At 27.4% G+C, this 18,265-nt stretch overlaps 2 protein-coding genes across 6 annotated transcripts; one reads left to right on the plus strand and one right to left on the minus strand.

The window, feature by feature from the left end:
• The first annotated feature begins 3,844 nt into the window (after positions 1–3,844).
• LOC126844154 (protein PBDC1) lies at positions 3,845–8,143 on the plus strand. The gene is made up of 5 exons (XM_050582051.1): positions 3,845–4,008; positions 4,492–4,557; positions 5,544–5,603; positions 6,554–6,694; positions 7,882–8,143. Exons 1-5 carry the CDS (start codon positions 3,979–3,981, stop codon positions 8,086–8,088), a joined length of 504 nt encoding a protein of 167 aa, XP_050438008.1. The 5' UTR covers positions 3,845–3,978; the 3' UTR covers positions 8,089–8,143.
• Positions 8,144–8,548: 405 nt separating this feature from the next.
• LOC126844138 (putative FERM domain-containing protein FRMD8P1) lies at positions 8,549–16,496 on the minus strand. 5 transcript variants are annotated; one of them, XM_050582025.1, is made up of 12 exons: positions 16,118–16,496; positions 15,840–16,045; positions 14,671–14,844; positions 14,417–14,576; positions 14,188–14,349; positions 13,337–13,522; positions 12,368–12,497; positions 12,107–12,265; positions 11,915–12,035; positions 11,752–11,850; positions 10,142–10,179; positions 8,549–10,076 (listed from the first exon to the last, which is right to left on the minus strand). In XM_050582025.1, exons 1-12 carry the CDS (start codon positions 16,267–16,269, stop codon positions 10,065–10,067), a joined length of 1,599 nt encoding a protein of 532 aa, XP_050437982.1. In that variant the 5' UTR covers positions 16,270–16,496; the 3' UTR covers positions 8,549–10,064. The 5 variants fall into 5 exon arrangements, with proteins under 5 accessions (XP_050437982.1, XP_050437980.1, XP_050437983.1 ...); XM_050582023.1 differs by having other exon boundaries at positions 10,138–10,179; XM_050582026.1 differs by lacking the exon at positions 10,142–10,179 and having other exon boundaries at positions 8,551–10,076; positions 16,118–16,495.
• Between the last annotated feature and the right edge of the window lie 1,769 nt (positions 16,497–18,265).

Consider the following 18,265-nt stretch of genomic DNA (forward strand, 5'->3'; position numbering starts at 1 on the left):
AGTTAAATAAGACTGGTAGGTAGGTATGCAAGTGCTTTTTGATATTAACTAAAAACTCTTTAAATTTACTCAGGTGAGTGCAAACATAATATAAACCTAAAGCTTGTTGTTTTCTATCATGTATTCGTAAATATTGTATATTTATGAATGTAAAACTTTTTCAGTTAACGTTAAAATATATTATGCAAAAACATTATTTTACCATCGCATCTGTGCGTCAAAAATAAATAACGAAACGAAAAAACAAGGCAATACATCATTGTAAGACTCCTTAGGTGTATGAGTGATAATAACACTACGCATTTATTTGCACTCGTTTTTTTTTAAGAAATAAAAAAAATATTTTGCTATACAAGGAGAAAACAGTTATTTTTTTCATTTTTATGTGTTATTACACATTGTATTTTACTTTCGAGAAAAAGTTGGTAAATACTCCCAATATTTTCCTATTGTTGGTCGTTTTTAACGTTTAGGTAACGTGTTAAAAAATGACTTGGTAACAATGCCCGCAAGATAAGTTACATAAAATAACTGGATGTATTTTGAATTTGGAATAAAATATGTAATGCTACAAAATTCACTATGTGTGTTTAAAATAAATAGGCGCGTTTTTTGTCTGTTTGTAACCTGGATTGTCAAGCGGTAGGTATCATCAACGGGTGACACTACTCCGCCACCTGAACGCCGCTGACGCAACTTGAAATTCCCCTTTGCCTCTTCACATCATTTTCTGTGAACTGACAGACATCAAAATATGACTCACCAATAAGCATCTTGTTGTTTTAATTCAATTTTCTCCAAACGGTTTTTATGCCTACTGGCTTTCCCGGCGCCCCACTCAATTAACAAATATATGAATCATATTAAAACAAAATAATTTTAAAAAAAGATACAAAAACCACGATATGTTTTTTTTTATTTAAACATTCCTTGTGCCCCTGGTCAACGGCCATGTTTTGACCTCCTAACACCTAATCTAAGGTTACTGCCGTAGCACTAACTCACTACTATGTGGAACCAATTTGTTCACAAAAAACCAAGAAAATTATTATAGGCTCCGCCGAACTAAAGACTTTACAATGCCTTTCCAGTTACGCTTATTAATAGACGTGCTTAAGTAGAAAATAGTAATAATAGTAACAGATTATTTATATTCGTTTAAACATAAAACGTTGGTCAATTTTATTGTGAATACATTTCTAACTATTTCTAATAAAACACCATTAATCTTAAATGTTACGTAATACTTTGTCTGGTTAAAAAAATAGTATTTAAGTTATTATTTGTTAAAATTTCTTATATGCTGTTTTCGCGCCAATGCCTTTACTCGTAGTCATTTTTCATGGCACATCTGTATCAATAATATTTCTCTTGTGTGAACCTTTATTAAACACCACGACTTTTTCGACGAAAAGACTTTACAAAAAAAAAAATAGAACATAGTTTTCTATTTACTTTAGCCAAAATTTAGTAGGTATTTTTTTGATTCTAGGTCGACAAAACATATAACATTATAATATATGTGGCTTATACGACAACTTACAAAAGTTTTAGCTAAAATAGCATCAGGTGACATTATCATAATTTTTTTCTTTGACAGTAAAAAAAAATACAAAATTAATTGTTTATTATTGAAAATTGTTTCGTTATGATCAAATCCTAAGTAAAAAATACCATTTATTTGTCCTATATGGTTAATAAAACCAAGAGATAGTATTCGATACACCGTATAAGTATTAATGCATAGGTATAGCTAAGTATTGTGAACATAAAACACGCAATAATGTTAAGAAAAACAATTGAAACAGCATACTTGTCAATTAAAAAAAAGACGATTTTTTTTGTACTCTGATTTTTTGTAAATTGTATTTAACACTACTGGTGTTAGTGTTTATACTTTTTTTTTTTTAATAGCTGGAACAATTTAAACTTCTAGACATTTTTTTTCTATTGTATACTGACAGAAATCGTTAACCGAGAGCCTTGATTTTTTTAAAATTATAATGTCCAAACAAATTTAAAAAAAAAAACTTTTTAACTCGACATGTTTTCTACTTAAGAAATAAACAACAATGATAATAAATTTTAGAAGTTATTATATTATAACTGAAACTATTGTAATCACTTTTAAGAACTTATTGATACGAAGCTGTAGATGCGATAGAATCATTACATAAAAAATAAATAAGTGATTATAATCTCTTTATAGGTTTAATATCATGGGTAATTCGATTTTCTGTGTCGAACGTTAAATTATTTGTGTAACCAATATTATTATTATGTAAGACGCAAATAGCCATCACAACAACTTTGGCTTTTATAGGTGGTCAATTTATAGGTGTGTGTAGTATTCTAAAAGTTTATGTAATTAAACCAAAATCGTTTTCAACTGGGTTGCGAGCTCGAGATATAAATAAATAAGTTAATATAAATAAGTTTTTCGTAAGAAACATTTTTTTGAGAATATGGTTTTTAAAACATGTTCATTCAAAGCAAAAGCTTCATAGCCTATAAAGAAAAAAATTAAGTTTTCATCACTATCTTCAATGTTTAGCAAATTTAAAGAGCTATCAATATTTTTTTCGTAGAATACAGTATCTGCAATAACTCCTTCATCTGACATACTTTCCTGATTTCTAACGTCTACGAATAAAAACTCAATTTGATTTTACCACAGCTATTAAAACAGCGCCATAAAACATTTTATAGTTGTAATGCTTCTGGTTTAGGAGGCTTTAGTATCCTAATTTTATATTAGTAATATGTTTACCGTCAATAAAACCTCCACAATTATTAAAGATTTGCTACTTCTCTTTGAATCCATGTGCTACATCTTACAAGTCTTTCAAATATTTTGAAAAAAACCTAACTAATTTTTCCGCTCCACGGAAAACACTGAATCATGGATGGCTTTCCGTCACGATTTTGTCAATTTATGAATTTGTGTACCCGAGTACGTTAAATCATAAATGTGTTCCATATCATACGTATAAATTAAAATAATCTTGATCAAGAGACATCCATAGTTCAATATTTGTTCGTGGAGCGGAGAAATTAGCTAGGGTTTTTTCAAAATATTTCTTAGAAAATATTAAACAAGTATCACTATTTTTGACTTTGGTGACTTTAGTTATGCACTATACATAATGCTAAATGCAAAAGGCATATTGCATCATCCCTCTGTACAATATACACTATATATAATATATATTACCTGCCATTGAACAAAATAATTAATCTGCTGTATTTTGTAATTTTAAATTACAAAATATCTTAAATCTCAACATTTAAGTTGTAAGTAGAACGCACAGTCTATACAACTAGAATGTAGGTACTCCAATATAATAGATTGGCTTATTACTGATGAATCAAAAAGACTAGCAGTTCAATATAATATTATGATTATTCAACTAGATACCTGTTATATCACACATATTTATATTTACCTATATTATACTTGTTATACATAGTATACTTGTTTAGGTATGGATTCAAATAAAAACTGTCCTAGGTGTTCTTGACTAGATTCCACGAACATTCAGATCATCAATTGGTAAATACATACATTGAGTAACTACATTAATGTACATTAAGTACCTTAAGTAGCCTATGTAGTTGCCTAACTTGTATGTAAGACCGTAATAGGATGTTTAGTGCCTAGACCTATAAAGAATATATTCTTGGTTTAGTGCAACATGAAAAATAGCCGTGATAGCTGTTTGGTTACCACATACCACTAATGAGGTCGGAGTGGTACACGGCTTAACGGGTATACAAATATTAACCGTGGGACAGGTAACCATCTTATCATACTTATCAGTCTTATCACTTTTGAGGTGAGCGACTCGTGTGTATATTATGTCAACACGTTGTTTTCAATGTCGTTTGTAAAGTTATAAATTATTTTTTTTTTTTTCGCTGGAAATTCGGATTTCGTGTACCTACGATTTTTGTATTGCTAATGTTCTGAATTCCAAAATGGATAGTCTGACTGTCGCCAATGGTGTGGTAAGTGAGATGGTTTGATTTTAAGATTAAAGGCTTACAATTTTTAGATAATAATATTAATATTTGTTCCTTACGAATATTCGAAATATTTATTTACTCTAAAGAAATTATATTGTAATAGTATATTACATAAATGTTAATAATGTAGTTATTATAAATGAAAATATTTTTAATAGTGAAAACTAAACTCGTATATAGCTTACTATTATCTTGAAACACCTGTTGGTATCACTCTAGTTATTTTGCATTCTTACCTGTCCAAAATTAATATAATATCATATATATTAATCTGTAATGTCTGAGTTACAACATTTTGCATCATACCTAAATTTAAGTTATTAAGTCTAACATTTTAGCTATTTATTATAAAATACTATTGTTTTTTTTTAATATTCACTGGATTCTTAAATGTAATAATCATTAAAATATTAATAATATTATAATTTGTTAATTTAATTAATATTGGATTACTTGTGATTTTAGGGAGCTGCAGAACTGTCCATGGGAGCTCATCTATTATCAAGATCGGCTGATGAGTTTGGAAATGATGTAAAACCAATAAACATTTAAAAAATATTATTTGCTTATATTTACGATAAAAGAGCCGTCGAGAGTAATCTTCATTCTGTTTTTTCTAATGATGTATTATGACTTTACCTATTTTATGCTTAATAAAGTTAAAAAACTCATAATGATGAAAAAAATATTTTAATTGTTCAATTTTTTTTTTTTACTTTAAGCTGACATTTTTGTGAAATAAAAATGAATACATATGGTGTAAGTCATTAGTTTCAGCATTTCATGAAAAAAGTCACTGCAAATATAGTGTAAGTTGAAAATCGCACATGAAAGTTTAAAGTGAAAATAATATTGTGAACTACAAATAATTTCATTTAGTACAGTATACCAATAAAAAGACTAATGTTGTGGATAAACAAATCACCACAACATTTCTACTTTAACCTTTTGTTTCTTAATTTTGAACTTTCGTGACTTACACCACTTTGCTCTCAACGGTTCAAATGTCCCCATAAGAAGGCATGAGAATATGTCTAGCTGCATAAATAAATAGCATACATAATTAAAACATTTTAAAAACATCAATTTAATTATGATTGAAAACTGATATTTCTTGCCATTCATTGTCAGAATTGAGATGTAATTTTGTTCCAACAAAATCGATCTTGTAACACGTTAATGATCTAACACTAATTTGTATTCCTTTATATTTTTCTAGAGAATTGTTTTTCAAATTTTGTTTGTATTTATCCTAGTTAAAGTGTAGGTTTTTTTTCATTTTTTAATTAAATATCGATCAGTTTTACATCTAAAACTTTAAAATGTAAACTAATCTTTCTCTCAACAAAATGTCAAGAAATTCAAATCCATTTATAAATGTCTTGACAATAATGTGACTTATGAGGACATTTTTATCTTATGTAGTAGTGTAATAATATTAAGACGTATTATGTATTCTGAGGATGTTTTGTAATTGTATCATACCTATTACTGAGCATAGTGTGTATACATTTTAGGGAAAGGTTGAAATGCTGTGGGCAGTGAAAGCCTTTGAACATGCAGAAATATATTTTAATGTAAGTTTTTTACATTTTTAAAATATTATTTAAAAAATAAGCTGTTATTAGCTCTATACAAATTATAATGTTATTGTCAACATTAATATTAAATGTACTATAAACATGGAAGAGGAACAAAAAGTGCTATTTATTAAGGGGCAAAGAATATTTGAAACAAATTTATCTAGTAGATATCTAATTATACCCACTCATTTTAAGATGAAAAATTATAAAGTTTTTCTAGTTATAAAACTTTAAGTTACTTTTGAGTTACTCCGATTTGATAAAAAATAACTTTTATAAAAGTAATTTTCTCGTGTATCTATTGAACGGATTTCAATGTTTTTTATGTAAAGCTTATTATTTTTAATTTAGTTATTTGAAAATTAGTTAAATTTATTATAAAAAGAAAACATATAAATGCTAATAATAAAATTAAAAATCTGCCTGTTAGCTCCCTTAGAGAAAATGTTATGAACTTTACAACAAAAACATTTTTTTTTTTAAATCTGTTTAGTAACACTTCAGAAAGAGACCTCGTGTTTAGTTTTTATTTGTATAAAATTTGGCGCTTTCCATTCCTTTTAACAGGTTCATTATATTTTCAGATTTATATATATAAGGTACATAATTAAATCTAGACTTATTTAAATACAAATGTTACACTGTTACAAATGTTTCACTGTTTTTTTTTGTAAATTATTTACTTGCAGTTCCAGACACAAAAACTTCATGTTATATAGTACAATTTATTGATTCACTATTAAAGTATGGGTATACTTAATAAGTATCTATATTAAAAGTCATATATTATGATATTAGAATCATAGTGCTTATTTTTAACAAAAATTTTATTTAGTGTTATATTCATTAGTTTCTGATTTTTGGTTTGAAATCTAAATAAGCAATTTAATCAAAATTATTTTGAGATAATTATTGAATGTTTGTTTTATATATATTTAATTCAGTTATTATGTTCCGTGGATCCGAAACTACTACGTTTGACTCCACATGATGATAAGATATACAAAGAATTTAGACGATTATTTCCTGACCTCCAAATAGATGTACTCGATGAAGAAGACATTAAAAATGAAGCGTCTAAAATTGTAAGTTATAGTGAACAGTCTAAAGATTATAAAGCAAATTATTATTATTGTAAAAAAAAAGCCAAATAAAAGTGGAGTCGGGGTATTGAAGAGCTGAAGAGATTACAAGTCTTAGGAATAAGCGTTTAAATGGTAAAAATTATTTAATGTAAGTAGTTGTATAGACACTAAATATTTTTATAAACAAGTTTTGATTTTTCTTATAATCAAAAGTTTGACTACAGAAATTTTAACTTCTGTAAAAATATGGTAATGTATGTATGGTAATATGGTAATGTATATTTCAACTTATTTAGTTTAAAATAATCTACTGAAAATATTGATTGGTCAATTGTAAAGCTTATAATATCGTAATATTATAATCAACAAAAGTATTTTCAAAAATATAAAAACTAAAAATTTGCCATATGATTACCTTTATACATTATCATATATAAAATTAAAAAAAAAAAGTAAGTAAGGGGCAGTGTGCTGGCACTCACCATCACGGGCTATCTCTCTGGGTAGGCGATTGTCTAAAGCGACAAACTTCCATTGTCCTTTAATGCTACCGTACATAGATTTTCCTAGTCTACTCTGGGTCAAAATAAGCCATAAGTATTAAAAATCAAGTATCAACAGGTAACAATATGACGTTTTGTCAAATTATTTTGTTTGTAATCGTGTTTTTGGTTTTTCTTTAGTAAAAAATAAGTTTGGCTACATTTTTTTTCTATTTCAACTGCTTTTTAAAAGTTATGATATGCCGTAATAAGTTTTTCTCTATTTCGGAAATGACTGGGTAAATATTTTTCAGTTTTGGCCTAATAAAATACCTTTTTGATATAATTTCTCATCCATAGACCTACAAGGAAATTAGTCCAGCGATTTTAGACATAATGGGTCCAGACATAAAAACATATGTTAACAATTTCTTCTCAGCTTCTCATCAAAGCCAAATTTTGTTTATTATAACATAGTGTAATTTTGATTGGAGAATTTATAATAGACAGTAATTAGAAATGATTTGGTATGTTAAAAGAGGGAAGGAGGTTACTAGATGATACAATGCTTGTAAAACACTCAAGTGTAAAAGAGGGATATTTTATAATTTTTGTTAAGTATATCTAATTAACAGTTGTAGAAATAATTTTGATTAAATTTATTTATTTATAAGTAAAAATACTAAATTTTATGTTTTTTTTTAGAAATGGCGAAGATTTTGTGAAATTTACAAAAATATGGAAAATTATAATTTTGGAACATTAATAAGAAAAGACGTACATGGAGACTATACTGAAGTTAATAGTTTTATAGTTATTAGGATACAATTTTATGCGATTGAGCTTGCCAGAAATCGAGAAGGATTAAATGATGTACACTTTATTAATAATATTTATGATGAAGAACCATAAATTTATAATAATACTATTATATAGAACATCTGATTAAATGTAATGTATTATTAAATTAGCTCACTTCTTTCTTATCTAGATCTTCCTTTATATTATTTATGACATTTTGAAAAAACCCTACATTTTTTTACCTACTATACTTATTTTGTAAATAAAATAATAATAAGAAAGGTTTTTATGATTTTCTTAACAATATAACCGACAATGTTACAAAGGTGCTATTTAACGCGTTTAATAAAATATACTTATTTAAAAATGTTGGGACTGTAGCCTATTAATAAAGGGTAAATAATTAATATGCAACTATTTTCAACAAAATATTTAAGATATTTATATTTTATTATTTTTAAGACAATCAGTATTCATTTATTAGTTAATCAAAGTAAGTAAGTAACTATTACATAGTCGAAATATGTGTTATTACAGTATATTTACGCTAAAATAAATTAAATATATATTTTTTTTTTAATGTGATATATTTTATGTAGTTTAAAAAGCAAAATACATTAAATTATATTCTAATAAATATCAAGAAAAAAGTTATTTCGTAATATATGTACTAAACATTTTTTATCATAATAAAACATGAAGTAGTACTCCATAAACGATATAATATATTATTTGTGTACAGCTAAAATATCACAACACACAAGTCAAAAGCTAGCTTTGATTAAAAAATGGCCTAATTAATACATTAGGTATTAACTCAATAGGGTGATGTTTATTAAAACTAATATAGCATAAAATTATACAATGGCATAATAAATAAAACATATCAATAGTATATTATGTATCAGACTAATGATAGGTTGTACCAAATTTTCTTGATTCCATAAATCCTTATTTTAGAGCACTGCAAGTGGTCCAGACACGGTTTAAAGAATCAATTAAGTTATATGCAGTAGCCCACTATATAAAGTAAATCTAACACAATAAAAAAGATAAACATTTGTTGGTAAGTCGTGTGTACGTTTTTTCGTTTGTACCTTGAAAATAATAATTTATACAATTACAATGACTAGTTTTACAATTAAATTAATCATTAGAAACCAAGAGTGAAAAGAGCTAGTAAGGCTAAAAAGAAACAGTAATTATTAGATAAACCATATTATTAATACTAGGTTCTTAATTAGTAGCAAAGAAAATACAAGTTATAATAAATATAAGGTAACTTACAAAATATTAAAATGATTTGAGACTGCAATAGCTATTTATTTTAATGTACAACAATTAAAAAGTTTACCTTACCATATTGTAATATAAGAGTATTTAGGGCGACGGATAATATTTTTTTAAATCAAATATTAACACATTAAGTGTGAAACATGAAAATGTTTAAAGTTCTTAAAGAAATAATAATATAAAATAATGCCGAACACAATAATTTAACTGCAGTATAATTTATACTGGTGTCCATTTATAGATGAATCCTTAAATGCTTATCTTCTTCTTTCTTTCTTTATCTGGCTTCTGGTACTCTCCATGAGCTTATGCCACCATCACTAATGCCCTACATTTCTCTCAACCTAGCACTATATTCTCAGATCTTTTCTACGACGTTTATTAACTTCTTAAAAGGGTGGATATTTACCTTCTGGCTTCCAGTCCATCACTACTCGAACTTCTGCATCCTCACTTAGCTGCAATATATGCCCTAGACATTGTACTCTCTGGCTTTTTACAAGATTTAAATTTTTATAAAGTCGAAAAATTGAATCACACGTTTAATCAACAAATGTTTAAAGTAAAAGGTAAAAAATAAATAACAATACAAATTTTCTAACGGTATTTCGTATAGGGGTTTCTATAAAACCAAAATTAACATTTTAACATTCAATGGCTATTTTGGTAATAATATCGGAAAGCGAAGGAGCTTCAATATACACTCTAAAGATAAATGTTAGATATACAGTTATAATTGTAAACTGAGATCATTATTTTAACTTAATAACTGAACGACCACGACCCCGTTTGCCCTATACAGTGACCTAAAACATAAAATTAGTAATGTTTAAAAGAAAATAATATTTTTTTTTGTTATATAAGTACTTGCAAAATTATTAGCTAAGCGGTGATACTCCACATCCATGCCTTTAATATTGAAAAAAAATAAAGAAAAACAATTAATTATTCCGTCAATAGAATCTACAACTAATTAAAAATACTAAAAACTAAAATTAATCGGTAAAATGATAAAACATTAAGTAACATATGATAATAATTATTACCAAATAAAACTAATATACAAAATTATATATTGGAGTCAAAACAAAGGTTGTTGTTGTTAAAAAACCTATATACGTTGTAGATAACGTACTAATTTTTTTGTCCCACCGCCAGTGAACATTCTATTTCAACTTAAATTGCTCTTAATTACAGAATTTGCAAAAATATTTTAAACTCGACATAATCTGTTAGTATTATTGTGATTGCTATCATTCCTCTTGTAAAATTATAACTGATTTAAAATATAATACTTGATAAATAATACATTTAATGTATTATAAGTATGATTATTATTATTTTGTTGTATAGTTGTTTTTACATAAAATAAAATATGTATGATTGATAAGTAAAATTTGAGAATTGATTAGCTTTTCTTCATTCTTCAATAATGTGTATTTACAAACCTTTGTGGTTAATATCATTAGTTAGTTATTGATGTCTCATGATTGAAAAATTAAGTAAAATATTGACATACTTATATAAAGGATAAAGCAGTATATTTCAAAATCATTGCATTATAAGTGAACAATAAGTAGTAGGTACCAGAAAAAATGTCACCAACGGAATTTTTATTTAAACGATTAATAATCATTATATATACCTATCAAAAGAAGAATACATAGATTCAGAGTAAATTTATATATACAAAACATGTGTTTTAATAATAATTAAAAAGTTTGATATAAACGTACCTTACCAAAAACTTTTTTTTTACTATTTTGTAGTGTTATTATGAAGATTAAGAATCTCAGTGTATATCAGAAACCCGCAGAATCTTCTAGTTCAAAAGTTATAGCTACATAAACTTTAAAAATTATTGTCAAGCAAGATACCAGCGGTGCTCCCAGGTACCTGCCGCCTGCTTCATCATAAGGTTGCAGTGACCTGCTGTGGTCTGCGATTTCATTGAAAACAGCAATTTATTTAATAAGATAATATATTAATTTTATCACAATAAATTATTTGCTATCGGAGTTGGTATTTTTTATTTCCTCTAGTTAAGCTAGGTTTTCCTTTGGGATGCCCACGCTATTATTGGGTCACTGACGGCTGACCACTGCAGCTCACTATGACTGGATGGTTAAACGGATATCTCAAGCCAGAAATACTTTCAAAGTTCATGTTGAACTTTAGTTTTAAAACAATAAAAAATTAAATTACATCTACTTAGACAAAGTCAATTAATGGCTTTAATCGTTCGAGCCGCACTATATCGAAGTCAAAATAAATATCGTAGGCATTGCAATAAATGAAATAAAATACCTTGCATTTGGTAGTAAATAAGAAATTATTTCAATTTTAACAATTGAGATATATTTTATGTGCACTATAAAATATATGAAAAATTCACAAAACTAACAACTACTTTGTACCAAATTAAATAACATGCTTATTAGTAAAAAAAATTATCTCCTTTAGAGTCATTTACAAACTTACCGTCTTCGTCAAATGTTGCCAATGTTAATTTGTTGAGTTTATTTAACAACCTTGACTGCGGTTCGCTGCGATAAAGGTGAGCTAAAGGTATTCGAGAACCTATTAACAAAAATATATTATTGTAAGCAAATATTTTGTCTTAAAATTATTTTATAATAATTACCATCAGCAACAGAAATGTGTTCAAAACCACCAGTCCTGTCTACATCATCGTAATCGTTCATAGCAAGTTTATGCCTAAAATCTTCTACAAAACACGCAATTAAAGCGTCCATCATAACAGCCTACAGTAGATAATAATATTTGCATGAGATAATTCACATTATAATAACTTTAAAGCTGTATATCAGGTTACTTGTTTAGAAAACACTTGTACAATTTTTGATACTCTTGTGCCATTTTCGAGGACCAGAAATTGTAAAAAAATGCAAGGCAAGCAATGACTGTTTTTTCCTTCGGACGGTTTAGCGAATTCCCAAGAAAAGTCTTGGTACTTAAGACCCAATAACAAACACTAAAATAATAAGAATAGGTAAATGTAAAATTTATATAGGTGTAACGTCTTGTAAAAGAATTTATAAAGAGTTATAAATTAATAAAAAGCATACACACTTACATTTTCAGTATTATCTAAAATATAAACACCTTCAGTGTTTATTGCAACATAAATAGGAACATCTTTGTGATTCAACAAAGACATTAGACCTCGTACGGGCTGCTCGATTTGTCCAGGAAAAAACGCACACCTGTAAAATGTTCATCAATTCTTTATAATTCAATTATAGTATTGTTTACAAAATAATTAGTAATTATGTTTAAAAATATTATAAAATTAATTTTAGACTGACAACCCATCCCGGATAGTTAACTCGTCTAGTAACTATCTCATAACAGCAGCGTTAGGTCTTCATGACCTATAAGCTTGCTTGATGATGATGAATGATTATGATACAATTAATTTAATTCTATTAGGTTATAACTGAAATGATGCTAGTCAGCTAATGCCTAACGTAACCGCTGTGTAGGTTGGTTATCAGAACAACCTTAAAAACATTGTACTAATCACAATAAAATTTGATACAAACTAAGAAGTATTAAAATATGAAATATAAAATAAAGGTCAGAACTATGATAATATGTTAACGTATAATAAAAAGATAGATAATAAGTTAAAACTATGTTATTGGTATGAACATGAATTTTCTAAAGAATTTTGACTGTTAAAAAAAAAAAGTAATATAAAACATACATTGCCTTATACTTTACATATACATTATATTTACCATAATGAAAAATATTTATTTTTAAAACAAAGCCAATAGAAGTAAAAAAGTGAACAATAATATTACCTAATTAGTGTGGTATTAAAAAGTTTAAATATGATAGAAAAATAACAAAAAGAACTGCAAGACAAGAAAAGAATGAAATGGAGGTGGATAGAATCACATTTAAGAAAAGCATCATGACATTTGCAGTAGTGACTTAACTGAAGACAATACGGAACAAAGTACTTGCGGGGTATTAACAATAAAATTAAGTTAACTGTTTTGATTTACAATTTAGTATACACTCATTTTATTCTCACCCATAAAATGGAAGCATGTAACTACATTCCAAATATTTTTGATACAGTTTGCGGTCTGATCCAGTAATTTGTAATCGTTTCAAATGTTCAGCAAGTCGAGAGTGAGGTGTACTTTTTCTATCTAGTCTAAACCACGATGACCATTTCTTATACAAATGTGCTGGCAAAAATCGTTCTTTGTTGTCTCTGTACAAATAAAAATACAGGTAATGGAACACAAGAAATATAATAAGCATTTAAAAATTAAAAATTAATTAGATAATACTCGTGCACATATCATTCTGGTAACATCTTTTATAGCATATCATTACACAACAGCTACGACGTCACTGGTGTGAAAAATAAATTATATTTAACTTTTCAGCGAGCGCTCTACTGTAAATAATACAATAACTTAGCTTTGTTCTTACCAACTTTGTTTTACTTAAATTGTTATCTATGTATATGTTTTGTGTGTATATAATGTTCTTATTATTTTTTTTTATTACAGCCTATTATTAAATTAAGGTTTAAGATACAGTATATTAATTTATATTTCATACAAATTAATCGGATGTACGCTTATCACCTAACCTTTAGTATTGTTGTAAATTATACAACGCACGACTACTCATGTTATCGCAAGTAGCGTGCCCGCTGGAAGGTTAATTATTTATAAAATAAATTACTAAGTTCAATAAAAAAAATTACCTTGTGTTTAAATATTTTAGATAATTTTATGAACTTTAAGTGGCTATACATTTTCATACAAAACAATAAGTATAGTATTTTCTTAGTGTCCCCAGTAATAATATTAAAATAAACTTTATCATAAAAGTTAACCCTTTCAACAACTAAAAACATCTAATTACCTGAAAAAACTTGAATTATACTGTTGCAAATTATTTGATCCTAGCTCTATTCGACATTGAATAATAGCTAACATCAAACAGTGATTGACTTCAACTGGATACCGACCTTGCAAAACATTATACTTGGCCTCGGCATACAGTAACTCGATAATTTTTGGATCCCTTAAAAATGAAATAACAAGTGAAGAACATTGTTACTAAATTAGCATAATATAAATAAATAACTTACTTAATTTTCTCCTCTTCTTTTTTTGGGAAGAACACATTTCTTTGAAACCATAACAGTGGTTGAACAACCATTTTATCTGGTTCATTACAATATTTATCCTCCAAGGCAGACCACTTCTGATAGAGTGTCCACAACTTATGGTACGGTTTTAACTGGATCTCTATAAAGATATTTTTAAGAATTAATTAAACAAATAAAATCTTATTCAAGTACATTACTTAGAGCATCCATTAATCAAAGACAAATTAAGTTACCTAAAACATTTGATTTCATCCAAATCGTAAACACATTTTTTGCCATTTTCGGTAGTCCCAAATTTTTTGGTTTTAAAATAATGTCAACAAGTTCAGATACCGTTGTCGAATTAGAATCCTCTAAATCCATATGCAATACTACATCGGCCATTGTGTACACAAAAACTTTCATAGCTATTTAAGAACATATACAAATTTTAAGAAAAAAAATAGAACTTATACACCTATCTAGATATTAGAATTTATATATAAGTAAGTAATTAAACTTTATCATAGTTAAAAAGTGATGCAGTAAAATAATTTATTAGAATCTATCTATTAGATAAATAATGTATTATGTAGGTACACGAGTCCGGACACCCTTTTTTTATGATTTTTTCTTACCATCTTGAAGTATTTTTTTATGCTGATTAAAAATCTGTATACAAAATCTGCTGACTCCTATAGTTCCTAAGTTACTTGAAATTTTCATACTACCGCATTAATAACAATTGGCGGCTGGCGGTGGCGGCCGCAGACGCTCACTGCCACACCATACATTTGTGGGCAACGCAAGTGCTATTATTAGTTGATTATTTATTTTTATTATTATTATTGATTATTATATTATTATCAATGATGTAATATCAATATTGTATTGAAGAACAATACAATTTTCTTAAATATTAAAGCTTCAAGTGAGTAAATCTTCTATGATATAAAACAACTCCTTACGCCTGCCGGCTTCTGGAGCCGACTCAAGCCCTTTTGGGACTCTTCGTTGAGCTCACGCCCTAAAACTCTCAGCGGAAAAAATAGCTTGCCTGAAGGATTTAACTAACCTAACCTACCAATCTGGAAGCGTTAGAGACCTAACAAGTCCAAACCCAAACAAACCTACCCTTGCCTCACCAACAAATGTATGGTATGGCAATAGGCGACTGCGGCTGCCCCTGACACCTCAGTTGCCACCGCCTATTAAGATACTACAGCAGAAATATATGAATTTCAAGTAGCTAAAACTTGGAAACTTGAGGAGGCTACCATTTTTTGGCTTCAGATTTGTAATCAGTGTAAAAAAATACTACAAGATGGTAAAAATAAAATTGCAAAAAAAGGGTGTCTGGTAAAGTGCACTTATACCTACCCTAGTTTATGTAGTTGACGTCTCATATAATAATAACACTTACGTTTTTTAGAAGGTATAGGATTAGTTTGGAATGCTGGAGGAGCACTAATTAGTTGCTTTGAACATGTTTGAATGAATTCATTTCTATGATGTTTTTGTGCTAATTTATGCTCTATCGATCTTTTCAGTTGTTTCCTTCGAATTGTTTCAGCTTCAGAATTAATAACTCTAGTGTGTGGCCAGTTCCGATTTTGAGGGTAATCATCTCTTTAATATACAAATTAGACATTGATAGAATAATTACTTTATACTACACCATCAATATATATTCTGCATTACCTGTACTCATCAGGAGGTTTTATAAACTGCTGCTGCAGCTGATGCTGCTGCAGTTGCTGCTGCTGCTGCTGCTGTCTGTGCCGAGGATATTCGATCGGTACAACAGTAACATATTTGTGGGGGTCTATCATTTCAATTGGTCTTTGCATCATTTTAAAAAAGTTAATACTCACATCACCTATTAAGATTTCTTAAGCAAAACTAAATAGTTTAACATTTTTGGGGGAAAATATAATTGTCAATATAATTATTGTTCATTTCAAAATAGCACACATATGTACTAAAGTCTAAACTTTGTATCTTATAATTTTAATTTTTAAGAAGAAATAAGAATGTTTCACGAGCAAAATTTAGCTGTTTAAATAGATAACATTGAACAAAACAATAATAATCAATAAATAATTATTCCGCTCACGATAGATAATAAATAAAGTTGTATAGGTACTACGCCTTTATCAATATTATTACCATGTGAGGTCATACACTGATAAGAACTACAAAAATGATACGACATAACAATATTATGTCAATATAATAATATACGACATAGGTATCATATATATAATAACCAACGTAAATCATCACTACAATGTAATTGATATTTTGTTTTAATTTTAAATACAAAAAATAAAATATAGAGGTTGACTGTGTAAAATATATAATTTTTTGGAGACATTTTTAGTAAGGTTAATTTCAGAAATAAATTGAGTTCTTAAATATTAATTATAGTCTAAAATAATTAAAAATATTATGTAAAAGACGTTCATTACTAGTGATCTTGTATAAAATCGATTATGGATAATAGAGTCCGAATTGAACGATTTAAAATTAAGTTTTATTAGCTGATTCTTTAATAATACAAGGCCTAAACCAAATGTTTCCAATATAATTTATTAGATTCTCAACCTTACCACTCACTCCCAATTCTTAGAAATTCATAGTCTTTGCTTTGAAAAAGAAGTATTCCAAAATCCTAGCTTAAAATCAATGACATAACATAATAGTATAAATAATAAAATAAAATTATTGTTTAAGTGATGTTAATAAAATAAACAAAAGCCAACACAGTAGCATACCGCATAACTATTGGAAACAGTACATAGTGACGACGGGGTGGTCACAGGTTTTGAGAAACTATGTTATAGCTAAAAAATTATAAAATTATTTAATTATTTTGAATAAATAAAAAAATACATTTTTTTGTAAAATACCTTCTTATTAAATTTTTATTAAAAAAAACGAACCAAGATATGGATATGATAAAGTGTTATTTGGCAATGGTAATATATTATTATTTATTCTCTACTTATACCGCATAACTATTGGAAACAGTACATAGTGACGACGGGGTGGTCACAGGTTTTGAGAAACTATGTTATAGCTAAAAAATTATAAAATTATTTAATTATTTTGAATAAATAAAAAAATACATTTTTTTGTAAAATACCTTCTTATTAAATTTTTATTAAAAAAAACGAACCAAGATATGGATATGATAAAGTGTTATTTGGCAATGGTAATATATTATTATTTATTCTCTACTTATTGTTACTTATTGTTATAGGTACTACTAATTCAATTTTCAAATGTGATAAAACTCGATTTAGAATACTTATTAAAACGTGTTATTTTACTGTTATGGTAATATTGGTAGGTAATTAGGCACTATTACTAGGACTGTTTTTTTACAACACAGTTTTAAAATTTGAAATTGTCACGTGCATACCGATTGGCGATTACCAACATATTAATATAATTTCTTGTATGAAACGTCTGTCAAACGTCACTAGAACATCCTGTTTATAAGTGCAAGTGATTTATATTTATAATATACCTAATAATTATTTAATTACACTCATTTCAACGATACGCCTATAAAACTAATAATAGCTGCACTTAGGCTTATTAATTGCACTTGATAAATAATGATTTTTGCATCTACACCTAATGTAATTTTAATAGTATGCAATCTATTTATTTCTACGAACAATACGTTTAGTAAAGACTATAGGTATTGTTTTCAACTTTTTACTAGTGACGCAATTATCTAGACCTATAGATTACTTACAGCAATTATTATTGTGGCAACTTTTTTTTTATATTTAATATACCTCAAAGGAACTAAGGCGGGAGGCCAAGTAAAAAAAT

This window comes from Adelges cooleyi, unplaced genomic scaffold (assembly GCF_023614345.1).
Source record: "Adelges cooleyi isolate 19-005CV unplaced genomic scaffold, UGA_ACOO_1.1 ACOO_flye_CR_arks_rails_tigmint_CR_PRNA_651, whole genome shotgun sequence".
Taxonomy (NCBI): domain Eukaryota; kingdom Metazoa; phylum Arthropoda; class Insecta; order Hemiptera; family Adelgidae; genus Adelges; species Adelges cooleyi.